Genomic DNA, 25,354 nt, shown 5'->3' with positions numbered 1-25,354 from the left:
TTTGACACCTGTGGGCTAGAAGATCCTAGAACCACTAATATTTCACACCAATGACTAGAAGTATCTACAGTGAGCAAGGCACCTCGCCACCTGCCTCCTTTGCATGCACACTGATGGCACAAGGGGCTATCATTCAGGGATTGAGACCAAGGATTCGCTTCCTGTCACATGACTCTGATGACACATTAGTTCCTGTCACAGGCTCGCAAGTCAGTGGTTCTCATGCTGCTGTCTGAAGCAAGGTGTATAAAAGGTGCGTTCCAGGTCTAGAAAGGTTGGAAGTCACAGCTTCTATATAACCACACCTTGATTTACTTCACTGGGGAAATCAGAATAAAAATAAAGGCTTGGAAATGGAAGCCACAAATAAAATGAAAGGAACTGCTTATCATAGAAATCACAGAGTTGGAAGAGACCCCAAGGACCATCCAGTCCAGCCCCCTGCCATGCAGGAACACACAATCAAAGCACTCCCGACAGATGCTCATCCAGCCTCTGTTTAAAAACCTCCAAAAAAGGAAGCAGTGAATTCCACTGTCGAACAGCCCTGACGGTCAGGAAGTTCTTCCCAATGTTTAGGGGGAATCTCTTTTTCTTCATCTTGAATCCATTATTCCATGCCGTAGTCTCCAAGGCAGCAGAAAACAAGCTTGCTCCTTCTTCGACATGACATCCCTTCAAATATTCAAACATGGCTATCATGTCACCCCTTAACCTACCCTTCTCCAGACTAAACATCCCCAGCTCTCTAAGCCTCTCTTCGTAGGGCATGGACTCCAGACCCTTTTGTTTGCCCTCCTCTGGACCTGCTCCAGCCGGTCAATATCCCTCCTGAACTGTGGTGCCCAGAACTGTACACAATATTCCAGGTGAGGTCTAATCAATGCAGAATAGAGAGGTACATCCCGCAATCTTGACACTATACTCCTATTGATACAGCCCAGAATTGCATTGGCTTTCTTGGCCGCCGCATCACACTGCTGACTCATATTTAGTTTATGGTCTACTAAGACTCCCAGATCCCTTTTGCATGTAGTGTTGTCAAGCCAGGTGTGACCCATCCTATATCTGTGCATTTTATTTTTTCTGCCTAAGTGTAGTATCTTACATTTATCTCTGTTGAAACTCATTTTGTTTGTTTTGGCCCAGCTGTCTAATCTGTTCTAGGTCATTTTGAATTGTGACTCTGTCCTCATCTGGACTTCATCTCAGAACAGTCAGATTTATTCAGAAACAGAAGAAACTAACTAACAAGTCAACTCCTGTTTAGCACCAGTGACTGGAGAGTACACATATACACAGCGATCTCCTCATCCAAAATGCTTCCAATTCTCCAGAAGAAGAAATTGAATGTGCTTTCTGCATACCAGCATCAAAGGCTAGCCATAAATATGGATATTGAACTATGTCACAAAGTGCTTCAGAGGCCTTTTCCTCACCCATGGAGTTCATAATAACTACAAATGCAGCCACAATGACTGGTTTCTATAGCACTAAAATAATAAACTACAGCTCCTGAAAACACGCTGGATATAATAAACTATCTCTTAAATTTCTGAAAGATCAATAGTGTTCAATCCTAAAGTGTTCAATCCTAAAAAAAGGCATTTTACATCTCTACAAAAGCTCAGTGGCCCAGGCCAGCCTAGATGTGTGTGTGTGTGGGGGGGGGGGTGATTTTACGCCCCCCACATGACCAACTCTACAAAAGGAATGGTGACACAAATTATAACAAGCTTCTCTGTTCTCACAAATGCTGGTGCACAGATTTCGAACACAAATCTGATTTCTTCCACATACACCAGAAGACAGTATATGTATATGACCAATGAAGAGGATGTTAATGTCATTTATTTCTAAAGTATATAAGAGACGCAATTATGAAGTATTGCTAAAAGGCAAACTCTAAAAAACTGTAAAAAAGGCAAACTCTATGCTGGGGATCATTAGAAAAGGAATTGATAATAAAACTGCAAAGATTGTCATGCCCTTATATAAAGCAGTGATGCGACCGCACTTGGAGTACTGTGTCCAGTTCTGGTCGCCGCATCTCAAAAAGGATATTGAGGAGATAGAAAAAGTGCAGAGAAGGGCAACAAGGATGATTGAGGGACTGGAGCACCTTCCCTATGAGGAGAGGCTGCAGCGTTTGGGACTCTTTAGTTTGGAGAGGAGACGTCTGAGGGGGGATATGACTGAAGTCTATAAAATTATGCATGGGGTAGAAAATGTTGACAGAGAGAAATTTTTCTCTCTTTCTCACAATACTAGAACCAGGGGGCATCCATTGAAAATGCTTGGGGGAAGAATTAGGACTAATAAAAGGAAACACTTCTTCACGCAACGTGTAATTGGTATTTGGAATATGCTGCCACAGGAGGTGGTGATGGCCACCAACCTGGATAGCTTTAAAAGGGGCTTGGACAGATTTATGGAGGAGAAGTCGATTTATGGCTACCAATCTTGATCCTCCTTGATCTGAGATTGCAAATGCCTTAACAGTCCAGGTGCTCGGGAGCAATAGCCGCAGAAGGCCCTTGCTTTCACATCCTACATGTGAGCTCCCAAAGGCACCTGGTGGGCCACTGCGAGTAGCAGAGAGCTGGACTAGATGGACTTTGGTCTGATCCAGCTGGCTTGTTCTTATGTTCTTATGTTCTTATGCTATAGTTCTTTTATGGTTATTTCACAGTTAGCTGGAAACAATTTGAGGGAGTTGTGGCAAGGTAAAATATCTTAAAACACTGCCTTCAAATCATTCCACATCATTTTATAAGAAAAACGATTTTAGAGGGGTGTTTTTCCAATCCCACCATCCTTCAAAGTCAATGGGAGGAATAAACCCGTGGGGGAGAGGCTGGAGGTTATATTTACCTTCATTCTTTTTCTTTCTTTTTGTCTTCGTTTGAAATTTTCCTAAAGTGAAAAATGAAGATTTTAAAAGAACTGAATAACAAATAGGGATCTTTCATGAATATACGCCAACCTTTTGTACGTACTGGAATAGTACTAAAACTGGAGGAATGTGTAAAAATGGAAATATTACACTTGTATGAATAAATGGCAGACAAGATGATAACGAAAGGTTATTGAGCACAGTAATGTTTATACATCTGCACAAATGCATCATCCCTCCTACTTCAAAGAATGATACGTGGCTCTAAACAGGACTTTCAACAACTCACCTAAATCATACAACTATAAAGATATTACAAGGCAGCATGTAAGAACCTCTGTTCATAAGTTACAGAGAATGCACTTGATAGTTTTTTTATAAACGCACAAGTGGAAACCCACAAGGCCTTGCAAGAGGGATCTCATTTCTCTTTCTCCCACCATTTCTTCTTTCCAGTTCCTGAAAACCCCCATTGCTTCTCCCCTTTGCCTGCTTCCTTCACTCCTTCTACGGTTGCCAAACTCCAGCTAGAGCCCAGAGACAACAGCTCTCTCAGCTACAGGGATCAGTTCCCCTTAGGGGTGGCCAACCTATGGTGTTCCAGATGTTCATGGACTAGTTCAGTGGTGGCAAACCTATGGCACGGGTGCCAGAGGTGGCACTCAGAGCCCTCTCTGTGGGCACGCGTGCACAGAGTTTGTCATGTGATAATAGTGTAATTATGTCAGGGAGATTATTAGCATTAAACCTAAGACCTAGTTTTGGGGAAGCAGTGTAGCTGCTTAACCCTGTTAAGCACTGTTCAACCCTACTGATTTTCATGGGAAGAACAAAAGTGTGATCCTTTACCTGGGAGTAAGCTCGGTTGCTGGCAATGGGGTTTGATTTTGAGTAAACCCTCCTAGGGTCGTGATTCACCCATTCGAAGCATTGCCCAGTTGCTTCAAAGCAAAGCCACCGACTACCACCAAGCTTACTCTCAAGTAACCTGTGCTTTGGAGCCAACCGTTTTTTCTATACTAAAACCTCAGTATTCAGGTTAAATTGCCATGTTGGCACTTTGCGATAAATAAATGGGTTTTGGGTTGCAGTTTGGGCACTCGGTCTCGAAAAGGTTCGCCATCACTGGACTAGTTCCTATCAGGCCCGATGGGAATTGTAGTCCATGAATATCTGGAGAGCCACAGGTTGCAGACCCCTGCCCTAGACCTTCAATGACCTCTCTGTGTGAGCTTGTGGTCCCGAGTGTGTTACTGACACCCCCCTCCTCGAGTTTACTGTTCTGGGTCCCCTTGCAGGACCACGTTCAGGACTTCACAGCGTCGTCTGCACCGGGCCGGTTTGTTTTGGGTCCAACACATGAATAAAAGGGGGCAAGCGGCTACCTTTACTTTTCTGCACAGAGTGCTTCAGCGATTAAAAAGAAATTCTCATCAAGTTATAGTTATTTTCTGCTTAAAGCCTGGGTGCCGGTTGATTCCGCAGAAAACAAACACAGTCAAGAAAAATTGATAAGATTTGTTGGAAACGTATTTTATTTCACACACGTCGGAACTACCAAGAAGGTGTTCGAATCATACTAGTTTCTGTCGCTTAAATGAACAAAAGGTTATCACAACACAGGCACACACAAGCAGCCAAGTTTTACCTCATCATCTTTTCGCTTCTTAAAAATGCTGTCTTCAACTTCCCCGACAGCTAACATGATCATCTGCACTCTCTGCAGGTTGACAAAGCCATTTTCTGTCAGGTACCCCTGTAAACGGTAAAATAATCTAATCATCTTTCTTCTCTTTAGACCACAAAACCTTATTAAAAATTTAGAGGAGAAAAAAAATGGCTTACTCCAGTTTTGTGTACGACGTTTTTATATATATTCACAAGACGGTCGATTGCTCCTTCCCTATAATACAATATTTTATGTTATGCATTATAGAAACAATCACCACTATCTTTAAGAGTGCAATGTCAACGTTAGCCCAAATAAACTCAAAAATACACACGTTGCACTCTGGCTGTGTCCAATCTTATCTATTGATCTTACATATAATTAAACAACTTAACACTTCTATTTGTATTTACATTTCCTTATTTCTCTGACAAAGTTCTTAAAGATACAGCATAAGTCTTCCAACGCTTATAACTAAACATAAATAGTTTTATTTATTTTATTTTTCGAACTTATATACCGCCCAAGCCCCGAAGGGCTCTGGGCAGTGAACAACATAAAATTCAAATACAAATAAACATAAAATCAATATAAATTAATCACTAAATAACATATTTAAAATGCAGCAAACTAATACATAATACAGCAATGCCCGCAAAATCCCTCTTAGATCCTCCCGAGGGGGAGAGAAAAAGAGTGGGTCCTGCAGATGGAATGGACCCTACCTATAAAATAAAAAGAACGGGGGGCACATTCAGCGGCTGGACACCCCAAAAGCGCGGCGGAACAACTCCGTCTTACGGGCCCTGCGGAACTCACCAAGGTCCCGCAGGGCCCGGACCGCTGGAGGAAGAGTGTTCCACCAGGCAGGGGCCAGGGCCGTAATAATCACTTGGTCCATTCAATTCTTTGTTCAGAAACAAAGCTTCAGTTCCATATAGTCCATATTCCAATTCTGTAGGTTCTACATAAAAACGTCTCGCACGTATAGAACGTTTTTCGTGCGTCTTCCTCAGTATGCCAGTATGTTCAAACAACTTCCAACAGAAGTGTTAAGTTGTTTAATTATATGTAAGATCAATATATAAGATTAGACACAGCCAGAGTGCAACGTGTGTATTTTTGAATACATTATAGAAAAACATAATCAATCAAAGAAAACATTTTTGTACAGAGTCTGAATCAGCCTCTAACTGCTGAACAATAGTGCTTGCCACCTGCCATTCCTCTTCCTCAGAAACCAGATCTTCCTTATTCTACAGAGCTGTGGCGAGCAGCTCCTGTGTAAATGCTTAGTGTGCCTTTAAGAACAGGGGGTTGAGAGTTTGGTTGCCTGTTGCGGCAGTATGCCATGTGACGTAGGTTCTCCTTCCCCATTGGGAAGTACTTTTTTGCCTCTACTATTGCTTGAACCCATGGCATGTTTACTCCCTGTTCTCAAAAGTATTCGCACTGGCAATGCCAGTAAAGAGCTATAGTCTATAGCAGCCATTCTCACGGGTGCCGTGAGCATGTCCCAGGGGTTCCACGGCAACACTACCGCCCCCCCCCCTCATGTTTGTGGTGTCTCCCACCAGCGCCAGCAAGGACATGGAGCTGGCCCATGGGGCAGGGCCTGCCACAAGGTCAGCAGCCCCCCCCCCCAGTGCTTCCCTTCACCCTGGGAGGGGAAGGTGGGGGGGGGTGGCAAGCAGGGGCAATGGGAGGGGAAGGTAGAGGGTGGCGGCAGGGGTACCGTGAGATATGAAGAGTGAGGTCAAGGGTACCCTGACCTTGAAAAGGTTGGGAAACACTGGTCTATAGAAACAGCCCAAATAAATAAAATGCTTGCAGCATCCACCGATCCAATACAACAGCCCCACACCTGCCAAACCTATTTTTATTAGAGAAGGGCTAATGCTGATAAAGCAAAATGTTTTGGGAGATGTTCACAGCAGGAAAAAAAAGTGAGAAGGCACACATTGCGTTTCTCGTAACAAGCCCAGAGAACTAGAACTCTTTCCTCGTGGGCAGGTTTAGATCACCAGTTCATTAGCCAGAGCTGCATCATGTTTCAAAGCTGCTTCCGCATAGGTGGAGTTGTGGGACAAACTGGGGACCAAGAAATAGAACTCTGTTCCTTAAAGGACATACCTTTACTCTTCTGGTGCAAATACCCCCACCACCCCCAGCTTAGAAAAGACTTCAGAATTAATGCATGATACAAAAATGACCGCCTTGACTGGCATGCAGGGTGGGAGCTTACAAATACCCATGTCTTGACACATTGGAAGCAGCCCGGGGGGGGGGGGGGGGTGTGTGTGTGTGTGTGTGTGTGTGTGTGTTCGATCCCAACAGAAGTCAGTTTCAGGCAGCTGGCTCAAGGCTGCCTCAGCCTCCATCCTTCCGAGGCCAATAAAATGAGCCCCCAGCTTGCCAGGGGGTGAAGTGTAGGCGACTGGGGAAGGCAATGGCCAACCACCCTAGAAAGCCCAATCTGCCCAGTAAAAAACATCATGATGTGATGTCACCCTACAGGTCAGTAACGACCCAGTTCTGGAACAGAGGACGACCTCTGGAACAGAGGAGCAGCAGAGTAGGAAGTTTAGAGCTCGTGTATCTAATCTGGAGGAATCGGGTTTGATTCCCTGCTCTGCCGCTTGAGGTTTCTCTGGGGAGTTCAGATTAGCCTGTACACTCCCACACACGCCAGCTGGGTGACCTTGGGCTAGTCACAGCTTCTCGGAGCTCTCTCAGCCCACCTACCTCACAGGGTGTTTGTTATGAGGGGGGAAGGGCAAGGAAATTGTGAGCCCCTGTGAGTCTGCTTCAGGAGAGAAAGTGGGGATATAAATCCAAAGTCTTCTTCTTCTTCCTTATAGCTGAACCCGATTCCAGGTCTGTTTTGAAAGCATCCCTGCCATTGACAGAAGAGTGGTCTGCTCCCTGTTTATGGACCACCAAACTCATCCTCATCATGTAAGCAGCAAACAGCCACTTAGGCAAAGCCCTGACCCCTCAACTCTACCATTCCAAAGCAACGCTGCGACAACTCTCATGTGTCCAAACAGTACGAGACTTGGGCTAGTCACAGTTCTTCTGAGCTCTCTTAGCCCCACCCACCTCACAGGGTGTTTGTTGTGAGGGGGGAAGGGCAAGGAGATTGTCAGCCCCTTTGAGTCTCCTGCAGGAGAGAAAGGGGGGGGGATATAAATCCAAACTTTTCTTCTTCTTCTAAATTCATCAGAGCAAGGAAGCACCTTCTTCCCAAACCCATGGGATCATGTGGTCACCAGAAAATGATGAACACTAGGTCTTAGTTTGGTTAGCAAACTGCCCACCGTCGTGTGTGTTATTAACAGCAATGATGCAGCAGGCTAGATTGGCGAGGGTTAGGGGCAAAATCACACATTATGTGGGAACTTCCTACTCAGGGTGCACGAGCCCAATTCCACGGCAGACAGACCCTTCAAGACTAAGACAGTACACACGAAAGTCCTTATACAAAAACCATTATTGGACATATGAGCTCATGCATGTAAAAAACCTCAGCTTATCTCAATGACTAGCTGTGCTCTAGATCCAGCAAACTGCAGGACGTTGCATGGACAAAATCAAAAAGAAATGAATGTCGAAAGAGGCTTCAAGATTCTGGACAATTTTTTTAAAAAAATTGCCCCAGTGCTAGCCACTTGATAAATCCCTTCTTTTACTTTGCAAACTGTGCTACGGCACAGAGGCCTGCTGTTCCATAGGCAAAAAAATCCCCTGTGCAGATTTGTGGCCACTCCTCAAGAAGCAGTTTGAGATTCAGGCAACACCTGTCATCTTCAATCCTCCACCCTCATTTTTGCCATAACTGTAGAGTAGGGGCAGCCAACCTGTGGTGCTCCAGATGTTCACGGACTACAATTCCCATCAGACCCTGCCAGCATGGCCAATTGGCCATACTGGCAGGGGCTGATGGGAATTGTAGTCAACAACAACCACCACCACCTTTATTTGGCATTTAAAAATAGGTTCTAGAGCAGGGGTAGGGAACCTGCGGCTCTCCAGATGTTCAGGAACTACAATTCCCATCAGCCTCTGTCAGCATGGCCAATTGGCCATGCTGGTAGGGGCTGATGGGAATTGTAGTTCCTGAACATCTGGAGAGCCGCAGGTTCCCTACCCCTGTTCTAGAGCATTGCCAGACATTTTTGAAATACAAATCAAGAGTACATTCAAAGCGCAGACAGGAAGACTATATAGCAGTATACATTACTTAGAAAGTTCTGTCACTTGTAAAAGAAATTTTGCTACTTTTTCCAAGAGCACGACATCTGTGTTGTTTAACAGAAACTCCACAACAGAACAGTCAGAGTCATGTTCAGATTTGTCTAGGGCCAGCCTGGGAGAGAAATTCCTGATGCCCACATATCTCGGACAGTCAAGAATAATGTGTGCAAGAGTCTCCACTTGATTTTTACAGTGTGGATAAACCCGATCCTGGAGAGGGATGGATAAGTAACGACCCTTTGTAATGGCCCATGGGAAGGTATTGGATCTGGCCCTTGAGATAATCCATCTCTGTTGGGGTTCAGTTAATAATTCAAGATATTTGGCTATGTGCCCCTGTTCCAGTATTATTCCGACAGAGAGGGGTGAGCATGATTTATTTGCTTGCCCCAACAAGATATGATATTCCTGTTCAAGAAGTTTACTTTTCAAGGTTTGGAAAATCTCTCTGGGTGTCAGCACACAGAGATCTTCCAGTAATAAACCTATTGAGTACATTTTTGATTTGAGAAGTTGATACCATTCGGAGGCAAATAGGTCTGGGCGCGCTGTGTATGTTAAACTGCGCACATCAGAGTTAAAAAAGGAATTGTAGCCTGTGAACATCTGGAGCACCACAGGTTGGCCACCCCTGCCTGAGTGCAGAGTATTTCAGCATAGAATGGGTTTTACCAAACCTCGGGTATTCATAGGCCACCTTGGGTAGGGGGGGGGGCATATCTGAACAGAAAGGCAGCATAAATGTGCCGAAATTCAATAAATAATTTAAATAAATACCTGATCTCTAATGAGGGCAAATGTGGAAGGAAGTCATTTCCCACGAAGAAACACATGAACACCCAATCATCGATGCTTCTCTCGACATCAAAAGTGAAAGGTAAGCTGGCCATCGTTAGCTCTTTTTCCAAATACTAGAATTTTCAAAGAGAGACAGAATACATGGCTATTAACCTCTGTGGGACTGTGATGCGCCACATTTACTTAGAAGTCAGCCCATCTGCATTCAGGGGCGCTTTCTCTATTCTGAGGAAGGACTTACTTCTTTCAAAACACATAAGCGGATAAAAATAAATTCTTGTTCCAGGCCGGGAGGAGAATCTGCAAACTGATCGTGCTGGAAAGAGAAAGGGAGGGAGAGATTAGAGATGTGAGCTCATCTTTACCATAAATGAAAACAAAAGGAATTTTGATCAAGGTACAAGCCGAATGCTTTCCCCACAATTTGCACAGGTGTATCACATTGACAATGACATAATTTTTGCAGAAGAGGTGAACTGATGCCCGGTAACTTGTTCTTTTGGAGGGGGAGGGGGGGAAATGTTTTGCAACTGGTTGGTGGAAAGGTCCATCAAGTCACAGCCAACTAACAGAGGTTTTCAAAGCAAAGATTTGTCATCTTGTTATGGAAGCTATGAGCTGTGCTGCGCCACAGATTTTAGAGAGAAACGCTTGGGCTGCTTCTCTCTCCACATTTTGCATTCGTGCCTACAATAAACTGCTTACTGCTGACAGTCCTGTTTGTGAGTATTTCTGGATAGAATATTCCCTAACAATCTCTTAACAGCCCCAGACTTCCTTGACAGCCTCTCATGCAAGGGCTAACCAGGGCCGACCTTGTTCAGCTCCCAAGACCTGATGAGCTCAGGCTAGTTTGGGTCATCCTGGCCTGGGACAGGTTGCATCTACCACTCCAATAAGCCTTCCTCCAAAGTAGAAGGGGACTCCTTGGAACAGAGGAAGGCTTCAAGCCGTCCCGAGCAAAGATGCAGGATGCAAGTCTACATCTGTTCACTTCCAAGGCATCAAATTCCACCCCATCTTTCTTCCCCTCCAAATGGACAGGGATGACAGGGGTTTTTTTTTAAATCACTGCAGCTACCCCAAAGTATAGATCATGGGTGATAAGCTTTGAGGGGGCTTATCAAACCCTCGAGCCACCTAAGGCAACCCTCCTGGCTCCCTCTAGACCAGTGATGGCGAACCTTTTTGAGACCGAGTGCCCAAACTGCAACCCAAAACCCACTTATTTATCGCAAAGTGCCAACATGGCAATTTAACCTGAATACTGAGGTTTTAGTATAACCGGTTGGCTCCAAGGCGCGCGTTACTCAAGAGTAAGCTTGGTGGTAGCCGGTGGCTTTGCTTTAAAGCAACTGTGCAATGCTTTGAACAGGTGAATCACGACCCTAGGAGGGTTTACTCAGAAGCAAACCCCATTGCCAGCAACAGAGCTTACTCCCAGGTAAAGGCTTGTGCTTTAGTTCTTCCCGTGAAAATCAGTAGGGTTTAACAGCGCTTAACAGGGTTGCCTACACTGCTTCCCCAAAACTAAGTCTTAGGTTAAATGCCAAAAATCTCCCTGAAATAATTACACTATTATCAGATGATGAACTCTGTGCACGCGTGCCCACAGGAAGGGCTCTGAGTGCCACCTCTGACACCCGTGCCACTGCTCTAGACTCACCAGGCCAGATTGGGAGCGACAGGGGACAAGGGGTGGCCTCAGCTGGCTCATGGGCCTGATAAGTCCCCTCAGGACAGCCGCCCCACCTTGCTGTGGGCTTGGCAGTCCAGGCACCCCTGCAATGCCAATCTGGGGCCAGCTAAGGCAGCCAACAAGTCCCTTCCGCGGGCCCAGACCAACCAAGCCACATTTATGTCATATGTGGTCCTTATAACAAGTGAATTCAACACCCCTGCCAGAGGTAAAGGTGACCTAGAGTGACATACAGAAATCTGCCTAGGTCCCTCCCATTATTTCACTCTTTGTGAATTGTATACTGGCTTTTGTGAAAGGATCAGTCCATACCTCTCCTTGCTTTTCTTTTGGCAACCCTTGACAGTCCTTAATTTCATGTCCAAATTGGCTGCAAAGACCACATGGTTTTGGTTTGTTAGGTTTGAATTCTTCTCTGATTATAGTAAAATTGGGTTCATGTGTCGCTAATCCGAGCATAATGAGGTCAGCTGTAGAAGAAAACAAAACAGAAGTCCAACGGTGAAGTGCCCGAGCACACAAGGACAGAGATGGCTCGGTTCCAACGCCTCTCCAAACCATGAGACATTCTCTCTCTCATACACACAGACATTGCGGCTGGAGGGAAATAAAGGGGGGAGTTTAGGATCGTGCACGGGTCCCAGGAAAAACAAATGACCAGTTTAGGAGAACTGCATCTTTTTGGGATGCCAGCACCTAACTAACTTATCAGATCATGCGCTCAAGAGGAACAACGGAAAAGCTGAAATTATGGGAAGGGGATCTCAATTAGATGCCAAGGGATGATTTTTGTCTGTTTTTTTGCCACCAAGATACAGTGGACTTATGGCAACCCCGTGGGTTTCCAAGGTAAGAAAAAAATTATTTACCCCTATAAATGGATTAATTTTGGGCTCTCTAGCCTATCACAAATCACGGCAGCTTGTCATGTGTGTCTGACAAATCAATTGGGAGTTGATTGATTGATTGATTGATTGATTGATTGATTAATTGATTGATTGATTGATTGATTGATTGTTCCACTTTTATACCGCCCTCCCCCGGAGGGCTCAGGGCGGTTTACCACAATAACAGTACAAGTGGATACATAAAACATATATAAAATTAAAAGCAGCGTTCAATTTCTATAACCAATTAAAATACAGATGGCATCCAACTATTAAAAACTCCTCCAAGAGGGAACAGCGGGCCTTAGTTGTTTCTGGGCACCTTATCAGCTGCTGGACTCTCCAAAGGCCCGGCGGAATAACTCAGTCTTGCAGGCCCTGCGGAATTTGTTAAGGTCCCGCAGGGCCCGGACAGCTGGAGGGAGAGCATTCCACCAGGCAGGGGCCAGGGCCGTAAACGCCCTGGCCCTAGTGGAGACATCTAATCATGTCTTTTCCTAGCAGTTATAAGTACATGCTTCTAAGAATGTGAACAGCCAGCAGACCTCACGCATACGTGTATGAAGAGATGCTGGCAGGCTCACATAGCCACAGAGGTCATGTGGAGGTACAGATTTTATGAACTGGGGCCACGACATCTTGCAGTCAGAGAAGCTCCAAAAACAGAGACAGAGGGCTGCTATGACTGTCCATCAGAATTTGCATACATATATAGCCCCACAGAAAAGATACATGTAATCCCATCAGGACTGCAAACTTGCTAGCTTTGTGGGCACCAGCTAGCATCCAAATCAAGTTGACTGAGGACTCATCTGTCAGGTAATACGTGCCAGCCAAGCAAATAAAGTGGACGACATAAGAAAAAAGCACCCTGCACTCTACCGTCATCTTCCAGAACCCCAGAATTCAGTGCCAGGCCCCGAGACGAAGCCCAAACACCATCTTTCAAGAAAAGCATTCGGCAAGAAGAGCACACTTGGGGGCCACACGCATCGTTCTTCACTTATCAGGTCAAACATCAACAAGGACTTACCATCAGCTCCGCATAAACAGTGATGAGTGTTTGGGTCATGATTTGGTTGAGCTAAACAAAAAGGGGGGAAAAAACCATTTGTTCCCATCAACTTGCCACTCTCCTGCCCAAACCAGAAGAATCCTCCCCTCCCCCCCACCCCAATGGACAAAGTTGAATGGATTTACCTCGCTGCCTTCGTATGTAATCCATGATTTTGTGCTCTCCTTCACCTGGAGCACTGGCATCAGACAGAATAACCTGAAAGGGGATGGAGAGGCAAAAAGGTAGCAAAATGCAACATTCACGAGAGAGCGGGACCGCAGGTTGCTTTAGCTAGCCCACTGCTTCCCAAATCTTTCAGGGTTAAAAAAGGGAGGCATGCCACCCATATTCACTAAGTGCGAGGGATGGTTATTCTCAATTAATTCCAGTAATTGCCAACTGGCCCAGTTTCTATTCCTTTCCAGCTTCCTGCCTTCCCTCTTGCAAGACTCAGGAGTACGAAACATTTCCCCCTCTAGGCAGCAGTGACGCTTCTAGGATTCCCTCATGTCTATCTGTTGCAGCAGGATGACTTCCTTCCTTTCTTGATGTCAATATGAGAAGCAGTTCAGTGGTATCTACAGAGTATCTACAGAGTATCTACAGACTCCCCACTCTGATTTTCCACAGTCAAAATGCCCCGTGGTACTACCTGCCGTGGCACTTTTTGCCCTGCTTTTGATTCTTCACTGCTCCCCGGTTCTTCCTGGAATTGGAGGCAGGGCCGGCACGTTATGCCCCAACTGTTTCTCCACGAGCCTGGTGCTTTTCCATTTGCACCGCAAGCTCTTCCGCAATGTCTTCCGCGCATGCGCGGACATCCTCCGTTTCCCGTGTTCTGATTGGCTGAATCCAGTGGTGGGATCCAAAAATTTTAGTAACAGGTTCCCATGGTGGTGGGATTCAAACTGTGGCGTAGCGCCAATGGGGCTGGTGGGGCACGACGGGGCCGTGGCTGGGGCATTCCGTAGGTGGGGCAGTGGCAAGGACGCAGCCACTGCGCCGGTCCTTGGGTGGGAAACGAATGCACGCAGGCACAGGCTGCCACGCACGCTGGTGCACCTCCTGCTAGACTGCTTCAAGTTCTGCGCGCTACTGCTGAGAGGAGGGGCGTAACTTAGGCAAAAATCACGTGGCAAAATCACCAATTAGTAACCCCCTTGCGGCACACACAAATAATTAGTCACCTACTCTCGGGAACCTGTGAGAACCTGCTGGATCCCACCTCTGGCTGAATCTCCTGTTTCCCCCACTCCCTTTTGCTATTTTAGTTTTACATGACTCTGAACACAAAACAGGCACTGAGAATCGGTGCTCTCAAACCCCCACCCCCCGTCTAAAATCCTTATGTATGCAAGGGAATCACTGTTCTCCACCCCCACCCAAAAACCTAAATCTAAAATCATTGTGTGCGCGAGAGAATCGCCGCCCTCCCATTCACAGCCCCTGCACACGCCACTTTTCTGTCTAAAAACCAAGGATAAGTCATAAGGATAGTTAATGAGAATATAAGAATTGTGAATTAATAATAATATAATATCTACTGTAGAAACAGATTAGTTGAACACATATAATAGTAATTTTTTTAAAAAGCAAGTGTATAAGATATAAGATAGATATATTTGTATTTGATTATAAATTTACGTTTGAGTATATATGAAGGGATATGAGTTTGAATATATATACAAAAACATTTGCTTGTATTATGGATATTTTTTTTCTAACTAGAGACATATAATTAAGGCTGCTAGGGAGTAGTAAATACGAAGTATATTATTTTTGGGAATAAGATAAGAATTTGTGGAGAAAGGAATTTTTTTTTCACCCAATTAAAGAATTAGGAAGAAAAGATATATGATATGGATGTGTTATGTGAAGTTTTATTGTAAATTTGTTTTGTATTGTGTAATATTGTTTTATAAGGTTGAAATAATAAAATTAAATTTAAAAAAAATAAAAAACCCAAGGTTTCTCCTTCTGTGGTTTTTTCCCCACGGAAAAGGGTGGGTGAGGGTGCCAATTCTCAGCATCTGTTGACTGGTGGGGAAGGCCAGAGCGGCAAGGCGGGAAAAATGGCCCCAGTTCTGCTGCCATAGAGTTTTCCACAGCAGCGGAAGACACTGGAGCATCAAAGGGGCATTTCAAAAGAACCCCAAATTTTGGCGGCTATGGAAATTCGCAGAGCAAAGCCAATGCTGTGGGGCAGCACTGGGGCAACAACCTGACAGACACGCTGCAGAACCGGGAGCCGTGGAGAACTCCCAGCTGAACCAGAGTATTCTCCGTGCTCACAACGGGGCATTTTTACTGTGGAAAGTCAGCCATGGGTAACAATTCTGAAGGTACATTTCAGTCCCTACCTGAACTGTAAAGTCCAGTAAAGGAACCAGTAAAGTCCAGGCCAAAAATAACTTTTCAAGTTCTTTATTGAGCTGGCATTTTAAGTCGATCACAAGCAATGCGGGAACTGGCCTCCCAACGTTCGAACAGCCTCTTTTACGGGCTCCCCACCAGTTCCCACCAAAGTTAGATAAACACCTGTAGTTCCCATCCGAAAACCACATTGAAACAGTTTCACACAGACAGGCAAAAGAAACAGAAGATACAGATACTAGAAACTACAGATACTAGCAACACTCCCCAATCTGGGCGTCCCGTCAACCTTGTCAGATGAAATCCTTCCAAGGCTAAGCAGCAACTTTACACTACCAACGGAAAGCTGCTTTTGAGACTGGCTGAAATATGATCTGGTTGATTTAAAATAAGAGATCCCAATTCCAACAGAATCCCCCAAGTCAAAGTACCTACAGATGACCTTGGACATCTCTAAATTACCTTTCTAAATAAGGAATGTCTCTTAAAATTATGACCCAAAATATTTTTAGTTTTTCAAAAACTTCTGCGTTCCAATATATACTGAGGAACACCCCTGATGCACACAAACCATTTAACATCAGCTCATCCTGGGGGACCCAGTTACTCTAAAAGGCACAATGTGACACTCCAGTCATCGATATTACATGGATCGTGAGTTTGGAATAAGAAACGAGCAACCTACCGTCACGTTTTTCCACCCCGGATCATTGTTTAGGCGATCAGCAACATAATAGCGAAGACATTTGGCCAGATTGTCCATAAATTCCGTTCCCTAAAAATAATAATAAAGGGAATTCAGCATGTTGTTTAGATCAGAGGAAGGCCGCGAGAAAAGAGAAGTAGCTCGCACCTTGGTCCTTGGTTTCCACCAACTGGAGCTCGTTTCAAAATGGCAGTCTTGGAGGCAGACCCAGCTGGCCTGACCCGGCCTATGCAAATCCCCCAAGAGAGGACTACACCTGGGATTCCAGGGAAAGATGCGTTTTCAGGGTTCTCTCTGGCTATGGGAGCCATGGAAGAAGCTATTCTCACCCATTCCTACCATAAACCATAGTTCCTCTGGCCAGGAGCCATTTAAGGCCATTGCCTTCTGTCACTCTCCTATGGGGTCCCTACCCAAACCTTGTAAAGGCAAAAAGAGAATGCATAACAGCAGCTCTGATGCTGCCACACAGACCTCACAGAAGGTGAGAGGAGGATGGGAGTGGGCTTCTATGCAAGGGCACTCCCAGACTCCTTTGCGGCGTAGGAGGTTTGACAAAATTTGACAGTGGTGACCCATGACCTGGTTTCCAGGAGATGCTGTCCTGCCTCAAGGTAATCAAATCTGTACAGGCTGTCTCGGGAGATTTCACATTATGACTTGCCAAGGGAATTCTGATTTGGTGGCTTCCTGCTTCTTGTTTAACAGGTGTCTTTAAATGCCATCAGCAACCCTGAACATCAAGATGCAACTCCTTTGTCCCTGCTCTCTTCCTGTATGCAGCACTCTGCAGTGGAAGCTCATAAAGAGTAGAAGGCATCTCCAGCTCCACAAGTGCCAGCGAACAGCCAGTTCCTGTGCAGGGGGAACCTTAGCCCGCCCCCTTGCACAGCCAGGAAGAAGGAAGAAACAGCAACCCACTGGGAACAGGCCAGTGACCCGCTGTCAAAGCAGATAAGAACATAAGAACAAGCCAGCTGGATCAGACCAGAGTCCATCTAGTCCAGCACTCTGCTACTCGCAGTGGCCCACCAGGTGCCTTTGGGAGCTCACATGCAGGATGTGAAAGCAACAGCCTTCTGCGGCTGTTGCTCCCAAGCACCTGGTCTGTTAAGGCATTCACAATCTCAGATCAAAGAGGATCAAGACTGGTAGCCATAAATTGACTTCTCCTCCATCAATCTGTCCAAGCCCTTTTTAAAGCTATCCAGGTTAGTGGCCATCACCAACTCCTGTGGCAGCATATTTCAAACACCAATCACGCGTTGCGTGAAGAAGTGTTTCCTTTTATTAGTCCTAATTCTTCCCTCCAGCATTTTCAGTGTATGCCCCCTGGTTCTAGTATTGTGAGAAAGAGAGAACAATTTCTCTCTGTCAACATTTTCTACCCCATGCATAATGTTATAGACTTCAATCATATCCCCCCTCAGACGTCTCCTCTCCAAACTAGAGAGTCCCAAACGCTGCAGCCTCTCCTCATGTTAATAGTAAGTGGTTAAAAGTAAAAGCACGCTTACCGGAGTAATGCAATTGCTGTCAAACCTTTCTTTGATTTCTTCTGGAGGAAGGTAGCCACCTTGGAAAAAAAAGTCACAGAGTTTAAAACTAGTTTGACTATTGCCACGATTCTCATCAGGTCTCCCCACCGCCACCCAGAAACTGAAAGCCGCACACACAGTTCTCCTGCCTTCAATTTATCATAATAACCTTGCGAGGAAGACTAGGCTGTGAGTGAATGTCATGGCCATCCAGGAAACTTCTCTGTCAAGTAGAGATCTGAACTTGGGTCCCGCCCATCCTAGGCCAGCTCTCTGATCACTGCATCATTCAATGGAGACCCAGGTGGCCCATATAACCCGGGTTGCGTTTTTCCATCTTCGACAGGCCCGGCGGCTGGCTCCCTTCCTCTCCCACGCAGATCTAGCTACTGTGATCCATGCAACGGTCACCTCCAGGTTAGACTATTGTAACTCGCTCTACGCGGGCCTTCCCTTGCGTCTGATCCGGAAGTTGAAGCTGGTCCAGCACGCGGCGGCTCGCTTGCTCACAGGGGGCGCCTTCCGCGATCACATCCAATCTGTGTTGCGTAGCCTGCACTGGCTCCCAGTTGAGTTCCGAATCATTTTCAAGGTGTGGGTATTGACCTTTAAGGCCTTACACGGCCTGGGACCCTCGTACCTTCGGGACCGCATTACCCCATATGTCCCTACTCAGCCTCTGCGTTCAGCAGAGGCCAATTTACTGGTGGTTCCTGGCCCCTCAATGATGCGGCTGGCCTCCACTCTGGCCAGGGCCTTCTCGGCCTTGGCCCCTGCCTGGTGGAACACTCTCCCTCCAGCTGTCCGGGCCCTGCGGGATCTTGGTAATTCCGCAGGGCCTGTAAGACTGAGTTGTTCCACCAGGCTTTTGGAGTGTCCAGCCGCTGATTGCGGTGCCCCTTCTACACCTCCGGTCTCAGAGTCCCCTTGCCATCTAGGGGACCCACTTTTTTGTTCTGATTCCCCCTCCTTGGGAGGGTTTAATTGGGGTTATTGCTGACGCCATTTTTATTGAATCTACCGCTGTGTTTTAAATCTAAATTTAAATTAGTTTAACTTAATGGGGTTTTGTATATATTATATGTAGAACCTGTGTTGTGAACTGCCCAGAACTCTCCGGGGGTTGGGCGGTATAAAAATCCCATAAATGAATGAATGAATGAATGAATGAATGAATGAATGAATGAATGAATGAATGAATGAATGAATGAATGAATGAATGAATGAATGTTTCTGACAAATGTAATTACAGGCAGGGTGCATGTGAAAGGAGTTATGAACTCAATTTCACTTATTCTGAACTCAAAGGTCCGTTACAGAAACCGGCTACTTTTCCCCATTATTAGTCAAGTATATGAACTGTAAATGTCCTGAAGCATTATACAAGCTGGCATACTTGCATCCCCAAGGAATCAAAGCATAGATGCAAAAGTTCCTACAAAAATTGCAAAACCTTTTTTCCCCACGAGTCATTTGCTATCTGCAATATATAAATTTTTTTCTGAGAACTATACAAATCAAGTCAAGTTTATTACCATCCAAGGTCAGCAACAACAATCACAAAGCGATAAATAAATAAATCTTACAAAACATTCTATCTATAAAACTGACAACTATGCATATTTCAAAAGACGTAAGTCTCCTTCAAGTCACCAGGTACTGAAGTATGTTTAGGTACCTCTCCCCAAGATTTCTTCCCTTATCCTCTGTTTCTCTTCTGTAGTCTCGACCCCTTCCTTTGAGGCTCTAAATCTTCGGGATCTTTGTTGGTTCATTTTTGCACGGGGAGCCTAAGAAAGCAGAAACAACATTACTCTCAACACCGTAAGAATGTCTCTCTCTCAAAACTCAGCTTCCTAGCAATCTGAACATGGAAAACCTTGACTGAGTCACTAAATGTGAATATTTATTCCCCCAAGGTATGTTCTAGGGCCGTGGTGGCAAACCTTTGGCACTCCAGATGTTATGGACTACAATTCCCATCATCCCCTGCCAGCATGGTCAATTGGCTATGCTGGCAGGGGCTGATGGGAATTGTAGTCCATAACATCTGGAGTGCCAAAGGCTCGCCACCACTGCTCTAGATCTGCTCTCCAGGATACATACCATGTCTCCTTTCATCCCCTGCCAACATGATGCTGGCAGGGGATGATGGGAACTGTAGTCCATAACACCTGGAGGGCCGCGAGTTTGACACCTGTGCTCTAGGGATAGCTTCATCACCTAAGGAAAAAACTTTTTTTAACACAATTGAAAAGAAAGAAAACTGGAGCGTCATTTCAAAGAAAACTGGAGCCAAGCAACTCACGTTTACGTCACATCCAGCCCTCATAACAAAGGGAATCAACACCCTGTTGTAAAGGTTGCAAAGGTACCATGCATGGCTGGAGCAGAGGGGAAATGACTGGGGGCAGAAAGTCAGCACCAGTAGTGAGATAAGAATCCTAAATTCTTATTTAGTCCGGGAAGGGGGGGGTCCATCATTCTGAACTTGTGAATTCACTCCACTTCAATGATCTCAGAGTTGTAATTTTCCCTTGAAATTCCTTTCTTTGATGACTGCTATAGGCCAGTGATGGCGAACCTTTTCGAGACCGAGTGCCCAAACTGCAACCCAAAACCCACTTATTTATTGCAAAGTGCCAACATGGCAATTTAACCTGAATACTGAGGTTTTAGTTTAGACAAAGCGGTTGGCTCCGGAGTATGGAGTTAACAATGGGAGCTTGCTGGTAGTTGGTGGCTTTGCTTTGAAGCAACTGTGCAGCTCTTCCAACGTGGTGAATCACTTCAATTTAGAGAGGTTTAGAAGCAAGCCCCATTGCCAGCAACTGAGCTTACTCCCAGGTAAAGGATCACGCTTTTAGTTCTTCGTGATGAAAATCAGTGGGCTTAATGTTAACACATGACAGGGTTACCTACACTGTTTCCAAACTAGCTCTTAGGTTTAATGCTACTACTGGAGCTCCAGCTGCCCAGGCTGGCCAGCTTAGATGTGTGTGTGGAGGTGGGGAGACTCTGTTTATACAGGCTCCACAGAGAGGGCTTCGAGTGCCCCTCTCTGCACCACTGCTATGGGCCAACAGCCCTCACTTCTCATGGGAAGCTCTTGCAAGCTGCAGCTCAGCCTGCTTTCCTGTGTGCTGCATTTGAAGCATGACCCGAGCAGCACCGCCTCAAGAAGCAAACTGTCAGGCCTCCTTTATACCGGCCTCAAACTTAAAACTCTCCTTCAGAATTTACTGGGCTACACAACCCATGGGCAGCATCTACAGCCAGTCATGGATGACCAGGCTTTCAAGGACCCCCTTTCACCCCCCACCCCCCACCCCCCATCCCTTCTGGACGTTGCTATCCCAGGAGGGCTTGTTTGGATGAGTCCAAAATGGCTGTTGTATTTGCTTTGTAGTACTGAAGGCTGGGGTCAAGGACAGGCAGCCAAAGACAGGCTCTAGAGCAGTGATGATGAACTCCATGGCACGGGTGCCAGAGGGTGGCACTCCCAGAGCCCCTCCTCTGTGGGCACTCACACACAGAGTTCTCATCATGTGGGAGGATGGAAAATCACTACACACACACACACACCTAGGCTGGCCTGGACATTATCCTTTTCCTGGGAGTAAGCAGTTGCTGCCATAACGGGCTTGCTTCTGAGTAAACCTCCTAGGGATCGTGGATTCACCCATTTGAAGCATTGGAACGGTTGCTTCACTAAGCTTACTCCTGAGTAATGTGTGTCTCTGGAGCTAACCGTTTCTAAATTAAACCCAGTATTCAGGTTAAATTCGTCAGGTTGGCACTTCTATGCATAAACAAGTGGGTTTTGGCTGCAATTTGGGCACTTTCGATCTCGAAAGGTTAAGCCTTCACTGCTCTAGAGTAGAGGTCTGCAACCCGCGGCCTCCAGATGTTCATGGGACTACAATTCCCATCAGCCCTGCCAGCAGGTTGCAGACCGTGCTCTAGATCGATGGCACAGGGCAGGGGGGAAAATGCTCCTGGCTTCTGGAAAGGCCCATGAGGCCAGGGAAAACTGCAACGCTGCCATTTTAATCTGAGGAGTGGAACCGCTGGACAATACCTCTTTGTAGGCTGCGGTCTACACTGTTAAGTGCTTCCTGTAATTTTAGCAATTGGTGACTGGGGACTAGGGCACCTGGGTTGCTCTGGGCAGCTGCCAAATCACTTCCAGTTTAAAATGGGAGTGACACAGGGAAGTGCTCTAGTATTTACTCAAAAACCAATGGTTTTACCATAGAGTTTGGGGATATGATAGAACAGTGAAGGTGAACCTTTTTGAGACCGAGTGCCCAAATTGCAACCCAAACCCCACTTATTTATTGCAAAGTGCCAACCCGGCAATTTAACCTGAATGCTGAGGTTTTAGTTTAGAAAAAACTGGTTGGTTCCCTCTTCCTCCGCCACACCTGCTCGAGCAGGGGTCAGCCTGCTCTAGTCTCCAGAATGTCCTGCATGCACTGCTCTCTAGCATCTCTGCCTCCTCTGCGCCGCCCCCTCGGGCAGCAGCCATCTGGAGCACAGGCCCCAGGCCCACCAGCCGAGTCCTCCCTGCTCACTGCGTGGTGCCCGTGACGTTGTGCCCAGTGGCCGGGCCAGCCTAGATGTGTGTGGGGAGGGGGGAGTGATTTTCCACCCCCCAAATGATGAACTCTGTTTGCGCGTGCCCACAGAGAGGGCTCCGAGTGCCACCTCTGGCACCCGTGCCATAGGTTCGCCATCACTGTGCTAGAAAGCCCTGTATCGCAGCTGGTTCAACCCAGGTGTGACAAAGTTGTGCCGCTATGCCAGGTCTTTCCTTATCTCAGTTCCTCTTGCTGAGAATGGCCCGACATCCCTATTGATAGTCCTTATCAAGATATTTCAATTTGAAACTATTTATATTTTTTTAAAAAACACATTTGCCATCAAGAAACAGTCGTGGTTTTAAATATAGGGTTTTTTTCCAACTCGCAATAGACGGGAGTCAAAAAAAGATCTGAGGAAAGATGTCATGAACTCCTCCGGTGAGGCAATTAAATATTTAATTTGCATATGAAAGTAAATACTTCCTGTCCTCCTCTCTTTTTCTGACATGCACCCTATGAGGCAGCTTAGGCTGAAAGCGTGTGAGTGGCCCAAGGTCACACAGCATGCTTCATAACTAAGTAGGGATTTGAACTCGAGTCTTCCCAGTCTTGGATCAACACTAACAAATACACCACTCACACAGGAGATACTGAGTATGAATCTGCATGTGAAGCTCAGAATCCAGAGTAAATACTGGCTTCTTAGATATCCTGGCCTGAAAATACTGGAGCATTTGTTTGGTTGGATTATTCATTCATTCATTCATTCATTCATTCATTCATTCATCTTATATCCCGCCCTAGCCCCACAGGGCTCAGGGCTGCGAACAACATTGATATAAACAACAGACATCAATAGTCATCATCAGGTCAACGAGCAACAATAACATAGCACATAGCAAAAAGTTCAATATTATCAGTATTATATAACATAACTGAGAATAAAAATATAAAAAATCATAACTAACATATCAATAGGTGAACATTACACATAAAAAAATCAGTAAACAAAACATAGTAACGTAACATCATTAACATCATAAAACATCATTAACAAAACATCAAACCACGTCATGAAAATAACCTGAATACACAAGATGGAGACTTCCAGGACATTCCAACAATCAAACTACAGAACATAATGACCCAAGTCTAACCAACCAACCATAATAGTGTCAATACTAAGCCTAGTAACTAACCTACGTGAGAAGCAATCATATTACTAAGCCTAACACTTCAGTTCCCCATGCCTAATATCCGAATTAGGGTCCAAGACAGCAGAATCACCTCACATTCCATATCTGGGGAACCAGCCTTTTCTCCCCCACCCACCCCACGTACAGAGACCAAAAAAATGGCTAGAGATGGAAATAGTCCCATCTCCTCCATTTCCGTTTCTCCAACGCAGGTCCCAGGATGCAAAAGGCAACTTCCAGCTTTTTGCCCGGAGGCTGCTGCCCCATCTGGGTCTGGCAAAGCACAGAACCAGATTTTGACTTGGGGGATTCAAAAGAAAGCGGTCAATTTTTTAAAAACCAAAGTACTGACAATGATTTGGGTTTTTTTTACTTTATTTAATCTCTAAGCTAGAAGAGGTGTGTGTGCGACTAGGTAGGGCTGCGATGGCAGTGGAAAATGAGGGTGGCGTTGCTCAGTGGGAAGAGGAAAGACAGAAATAGTCCCATCTCTTCCATCTCTGTTTCTCAAACACAGGTCCCTGGACACGGAGGGCTCTGCTCACCCAACGCCGCCAAACATATAACTTCCAATTACTAAGCAACAGGTTTTTGAACCTCCTCCCAACATCCCAAAGTAAGTATCAAATGGAGATGGAATTGATATATTTATTTAACTGAAGGAGCACCTAGGTCTCACAATAACTTTGCAAATTGTGGGGAACCTCAATTTGCTGCAGAAAGGCATTTTCCATTTCTGCATTCACAATGAATGAAAGACACAACTCCACGGGCACACCAACAAATAAGTTAGAAGCCAAAATGAACTGATTCAGTACTGAAAGGGAACATTAAACTACAGCAGAATAAGACTGCTCAACAATTAAGAGCTGTCGAAGGCTTTCACAGCCAGATTCAACTGGTTCTGGTGGGTTTTCCAAGCGGCGTGGCCGTGCTCTGGTGGATCTTGTTCCTAACGTTTCGCTTGCATCTGTGGCTGGCATCTTCAGAGGTGTATCACAGAGCGTCCTGGGACATGGACAATATATTCCCAAAACATTCCCTTCTCTCTGGACACAGTGTGTAACAGACTTCCCTCTGTGATACACCTCTGAAGATGCCAGCCCCAGATGCAGGCGAAATGTTAGGAACAAGATCCACCAGACCACGGCTACACAGCCTGGAAAACCCACCAGAACCAATTAAAAGCTGATTTGCAGCAACATTTAATCCAAAAAACTACATAAATAGTCACCATTTCTCCTACTTACCACTCCATCTATGGCCATGTAGAGAAGCCGCCTCGGTCTCACAATGTTGAAAAGCCTATCAATGTACTCAAAAATGGCCACCATCATTTCGTCTTCATTTTTGGGGGCTGGCCTGCAACGGAGGACATCTTTTAACATTCCCAACAACACCCAAGGCAAACTAATGTAACCATTCAAAATATGCAGGCCACTCACTTATCTTCAGGATGTGTACAGGGATGGATAATGCCGTTCATATCCAAGTACAAGTTATCAAATTCCACTTCGTTTGGGTTTGGCTTGCTGGTGTCAACTGGAATTTTGATCCCGTTGCATTCTTTCGGCTGCAAGAGTAGACACACTGCACTTAGATGTCTGCATATTGCAACCCAAAGGGAAACAAAAGAAGTCAAGGAAACCAGAGATAAATGGAATGCAAATGGATTGGTGTGCTAGGAGGAAC

General features: G+C 45.6%; 1 protein-coding gene across 2 annotated transcripts in view; it reads right to left on the bottom strand.

Moving 5' to 3' along the window:
* XRN2 (5'-3' exoribonuclease 2) overlaps positions 1 to 25,354 on the bottom strand; it is a 108,444-nt gene that overhangs the window by 70,462 nt on the left and 12,628 nt on the right. For both annotated transcript variants that reach the window (XM_048515498.1, XM_048515497.1), the window contains exons 2-14: positions 25,108 to 25,235; positions 24,913 to 25,024; positions 19,559 to 19,670; positions 17,860 to 17,918; positions 16,322 to 16,411; positions 13,407 to 13,479; positions 13,240 to 13,290; positions 11,632 to 11,789; positions 9,862 to 9,936; positions 9,600 to 9,733; positions 4,742 to 4,799; positions 4,545 to 4,652; positions 2,875 to 2,916 (exon numbers count right to left, since the gene is read on the bottom strand). In XM_048515498.1, coding sequence (XP_048371455.1) covers positions 2,875 to 2,916; positions 4,545 to 4,652; positions 4,742 to 4,799; positions 9,600 to 9,733; positions 9,862 to 9,936; positions 11,632 to 11,789; positions 13,240 to 13,290; positions 13,407 to 13,479; positions 16,322 to 16,411; positions 17,860 to 17,918; positions 19,559 to 19,670; positions 24,913 to 25,024; positions 25,108 to 25,235 — 1,200 coding nt within the window. The remainder of the gene's footprint in view (positions 1 to 2,874; positions 2,917 to 4,544; positions 4,653 to 4,741; positions 4,800 to 9,599; positions 9,734 to 9,861; positions 9,937 to 11,631; positions 11,790 to 13,239; positions 13,291 to 13,406; positions 13,480 to 16,321; positions 16,412 to 17,859; positions 17,919 to 19,558; positions 19,671 to 24,912; positions 25,025 to 25,107; positions 25,236 to 25,354) is intronic.

The sequence above is a fragment of the Sphaerodactylus townsendi genome, linkage group LG14, assembly GCF_021028975.2.
Source record: "Sphaerodactylus townsendi isolate TG3544 linkage group LG14, MPM_Stown_v2.3, whole genome shotgun sequence".
Classification (NCBI taxonomy): domain Eukaryota; kingdom Metazoa; phylum Chordata; class Lepidosauria; order Squamata; family Sphaerodactylidae; genus Sphaerodactylus; species Sphaerodactylus townsendi.
Note: the sequence above shows the minus strand (reverse complement) of the source record. Positions and strands in the feature narration are given on the sequence as shown.